At 39.0% G+C, this 4,566-nt stretch overlaps 1 protein-coding gene across 5 annotated transcripts in view; it reads right to left on the bottom strand.

The window, feature by feature from the left end:
* Positions 1–6: 6 nt before the first annotated feature.
* FBXO38 (F-box protein 38) overlaps positions 7–4,566 on the bottom strand; it is a 39,263-nt gene continuing 34,703 nt past the window's right edge. For all 5 annotated transcript variants that reach the window (XM_019506456.1, XM_019506459.1, XM_019506457.1 and 2 more), the window contains 4 exons: positions 3,837–3,982; positions 2,865–2,968; positions 2,487–2,600; positions 7–275 (listed from right to left, as the gene is read on the bottom strand). In XM_019506456.1, the coding sequence (XP_019362001.1) occupies positions 97–275; positions 2,487–2,600; positions 2,865–2,968; positions 3,837–3,982 (543 nt within the window). In that variant the 3' untranslated portion in view covers positions 7–96. The remainder of the gene's footprint in view (positions 276–2,486; positions 2,601–2,864; positions 2,969–3,836; positions 3,983–4,566) is intronic.

A 4,566-nucleotide genomic window follows, 5' to 3' on the forward strand; every position in this document is an offset into this window, starting at 1 on the left:
ACCTTGCTGTAGCAGGAATGGGTGCATCTGCTTTCTTTGCTGGCTGGCAGTGCCAATCAGAAGACAGAAAGAATCAGAGACTAGTTGAGGGTCCAATCAAATGTAATCATCTTCTACGGGTTCACCATTGACATCACAGTAATGGATAAAGATAGCCACTACCCGCTGGAACACACCTTTTTTCATCTGGCGCAGTTCAGAGATCTCTTCACCTATTGTTTCCATGCAGATGTCTGCAGACAATTGTCCTTTCCTCCGTGGAGCATAAATAGTTGCTATGGAAGTTACAGCAAGAAGAGGATACAAATTAAAGGGTTTTCCTATGGAAATCATAAAAGCCATAAACTGAGCAATCCCTGCTTTGCACTGAGACAGTATAAAGAACCTCTCTCAGAAAGTGAAACAGAAAGAGTTCCTGTGAGCAAGTCTAAAAGTTACTGATCAGATATAAAAAAAAAAAAGATATTTGGTTTTTAAGACAGCTCTTTCAACAGTTCTAAGACTCAAGTATAGTAAGTGGAAAAAACATTATAACAATCAAAGCAAAAACAATTATAAAAACTCTGTCCTAATGTGCTCCAGTGTTGTCATTCATAGCCTGTTAGCCCCTATTTTCAATCACCATACTGAAAATATCCTAGGCAAATTAAGGAGGAAGCTGCAGGCTGAACTCTGTATTTCTCCTGGATTTACAACTGTATCTTAAAAGTCTCATTAGTCAGTTAAAAACAGTACTTTCATCATTCAGACTGTACTTAAAAATATTATGAAGATTCACCATGTAACTTATGGAAAGGCATAGCTGGAAGGGATCACAGATCATCCAACCCATTCCACTACTCTGAGGCAGAATTTGTTTTCCTAGACCAGTGGTTCTCAGTCTGAGACTCAAGGTACCCACAGGAAAATGCCAGCTCTTAGCTTTTGCTCATTTCTTTTGCTATGGAAGAAATGAGAGAGCAATGCTTCTGTTGCAAAGAACTCAGAGAGACTACAACAGGTCAGAATGATTTTGACACTGTCAATTCTTATTTAAAATCTTATGTACTCCCAATCTTTTCTATGGGAAACAAACCCCTTTGTTTCCATTTTCCCCCTATAGTTTATGTTTTCCAAATATTTTATCATTTTTGTTCTCCTATGGATGATCTCCAGTTTGTTTGCACTCCTTTAAAAATACAGTATCCAAAAATTGACACATTCCACTCCCAACTGAAGCCTCACCGGTGCTGATGAAATGGCACCAGAGAACTCAGACTTGTAGCCATACCATGGAATGAACTGGCTGTCAGGAATAACAGAATCACAGATGATAAGGATGGATGGATGAAACCTTAAGAGGTCATTAGTCCAGCACCCTGGCCCAAAACAGGATCTACTATAGCCAATCTATTCCTGATAGTTGTGTGTTTACCCTGCCTTTAAAAACCTCCAGTTATGGAGGTTCCACAAAAACCTTAAGTATTTTAAGTTGGTGTATAACTATCCTTAGTTGAAAAGTTTTTCCTAATAGCCAACCTAAACCTCCCTTTTGCAATGTAAGCCTTTTACTTCTTGTCCTAACTCCCAGTACACATTTTAAACAATTTACAGTAATACTCTTTAGAAGTAACCCATTCCGTGTTTAAAGACTGCTGTATCCTCTTAGTCTTATTTTCTCTTAAGAAATTAGAGAAATGGTTTGAAATTTGTTAATACATACTTAATTCTAATCCTGTTCTTCAAAGTGCTGGCAATTCTTCCTGACCTTGTATCATCAGCAAGTTTAATATGTAAATGACTCTGAGTTTCATCATCCAAATTATTAATAGAAATATTGACTAGTATAAGACCTGGACAAACCCTAAAACCCAACTTGATATGGCCTTCCAATCTGAGAGTGAGCTATTTGTGGAGTATTGTTTTTGAATCAGTTGAGCACCCACATTGCAATAGTTTCTTTTACAACCTTTTCCCCATGTTTGCGTAAAAGGATATTGGGTAAGAGAGTGTCAAAGCCTTACTGAAACCCAGATATATTATAGCTACTGCTGTCTCCTATTCCCAAGGCTTGTTATGCTGTCACAGAAGGAAATTAGGTTTAAAATGCACTCCCAGTCACTAAAACAAACTTATTTTTCCTTTCTTACTTGTCCATGTTATTTGGTTAAAGCAACTTCCTTTTTTTCTTAACTTAAAAACAGGGTTTTAACTTTCCCTCCCTTGATTGATATTCCTGATTTTAGGTTAAGAACCAGATTTTGGCTTCTACTCTGGGTCCTTTACACACCTGTGATGGTGTCCAATGGCAGAACCAGCTGTCAGGAAGTACCTGTGATGTAAGGATGGTCCCTTGTGTTTGAGCTCAGTAGCAGGCTTTGTCCACTCTGTCTTTGTTGTCTCCCTCAGGAGTACTGTATCATTTCCAGATGGTTTTTTAAGTCTGACATAAGAGTTTGAAAATGGCCCAACCTGAGACAAACAACATGTTAAAGCTGGTTACTCACTTCTCTCATCATCCTCAAAATCGTATCTAGCATAGCTGTTTGGCTCTGCTGTTCGGAGTGACCTCAGCCATGGAAAATCAGTAATCATGGAGTAAGGGGCTCCATCCACAATGCCTAAAAACAACAAAAACAGTTGGGATGATGGTACTGCCCTTCCAATGCCAAACCTTCATTCTCAACTGGAAGAGTCTAATGTCGTTAGATGGACCTGGAACAGGCAAAGACCTTCCTCAACTTTTAAGTCATAAAATGCACACCTGCCTAACCCCTTTTCATCCAAGGTAATTTTTATCCATTGTTCTTGTAATTTGGAAAAAAAAGGTTAATTTACTGTAGTAAAGGACAGAGAATTAGCCTCCAACCCTGCAAAAGGCTCACCTTCTAGAGTGTAAATATCACGCCCCCAAGGGTACTTTGTGTATTTCTTGATGTCTTCATCAGTTCGTGTTGCTTCAGGGAAGAACTCATACTTAATAAGTTCTCTGGAGACAAGAAACACAATTACAGATGGCACTGATGGGAAATTACAGAAAAATGAGAGGCACAGTGGTAATCGCCACTGTACAACCTTTGCTTTAAAAGGGCTAAATCCTGAAGGACATGCATATCTGGATCCAGTGCGAAATGTCTTTGTTCTACAACCCCATATAGGGCCAGAGAAAAATACAGTTTTATTGTCTATGTCTGTGCTGCATATAAAACAATTATTTATGATGCCTTCCATGTGTAAGAAATTCCTTAGAGCTACAGCTAAATAAAGTCTCCAAAAATAAACAAGGTAGCTAGCTTCCTTACTTCCTTCATCCGCTCTAAGAAATAAAAGAAGAAAGAAAAGCCTCTTTTGAAATGGTTAATCAGGGGCTGCTGGATACAATTTCCTGCTGTGGGGGAATATTGCAGAAGAGCAATCATATTGAAAGCAACACATCACTTCTTTTTCCTTCAGAAGCCAATGTTCTCTCTCCTGGAGTCACTAAGTCTCTCTCTCTCTTTTAAATAACCTTATCAGAGTGCCAAGTTTGGAAGAAATTCTTCAGGCCTCACTCAGCAAAAAAATACTATAGCATTCTATGGCAAAGCTCCAAGAAACCACACTTTACAACAGTGCTAGCGTGGTTTTGGGTCAGGGCTGCAGAATATTGAGCTGTCCTTCACTTGGGAACCAGCCAAATGTACGAAGCTCTAATCAACATTTTCATTCACCTCATCCTCTCATTTAGACATTATCTCTGGGAACCAGCAGGCCAAGACGTTCTTCTTTGTCTGGCTAATGATACACTGAGTCTATATTAGCCTGTAACCTACTGACGCAGCATCTCTGACGTACATCTATTGAGAGGCAGTACTCACTGGTTAATGTTTGCTATTGTATCCATCCAGCTGCGAATGCGCACCTTATTGCGCACATTGGGAGGGTTACTAAATTCATGAATTATGCAGATATGATATGGGTAAGGACCGCTAAATATCTTTTGCTCCAGAGTCAGCGTGTCAACCTGTGAAAATATAGATGACATCTTACAACCAGGCAGAAGTATGTTTCTAGTTAGCAGTACATACCTGACACATACCTCAACTTAGGGGGAAGGACACTGATAAATACACATTGCAATGAGAAAAAACTGAAAGCAAGCAAAGCACAGGCAGAGCAAACTAGGACTTTCCTGACAACTCGTCAGTCTTAGCTCCGATTGTCCACTTTTTAAGGAAAACGAACAAGTTTGCTGAAGTAACATGCAGTAAACTAAGAGCCACCAATATAAATTAAGTGTGACCTAATCTGCATTCATTTTTCCACACAGTGTCCATGGTTCTTAATTTTTAAACAGAGTTGCATCATCCAAATTATTAATAGAAATATTGACTAGTATAAGACCTGGACAAACCCTAAAACCCAACTTGATATGGCCTTCCAATCTGAGAGTGAGCTATTTGTGGAGTATTGTTTTTGAATCAGTTGAGCACCCACATTGCAATAGTTTCTTTTACAACCTTTTCCCCATGTTTGCGTAAAAGGATATTGGGTAAGAGAGTGTCAAAGCCTTACTGAAACCCAGATATATTATAGCTACTGCTGTCT

Source organism: Gavialis gangeticus, unplaced genomic scaffold, assembly GCF_001723915.1.
Source record: "Gavialis gangeticus isolate Ggan-Ray unplaced genomic scaffold, GavGan_comp1, whole genome shotgun sequence".
In the NCBI taxonomy this organism is placed as follows: domain Eukaryota; kingdom Metazoa; phylum Chordata; order Crocodylia; family Gavialidae; genus Gavialis; species Gavialis gangeticus.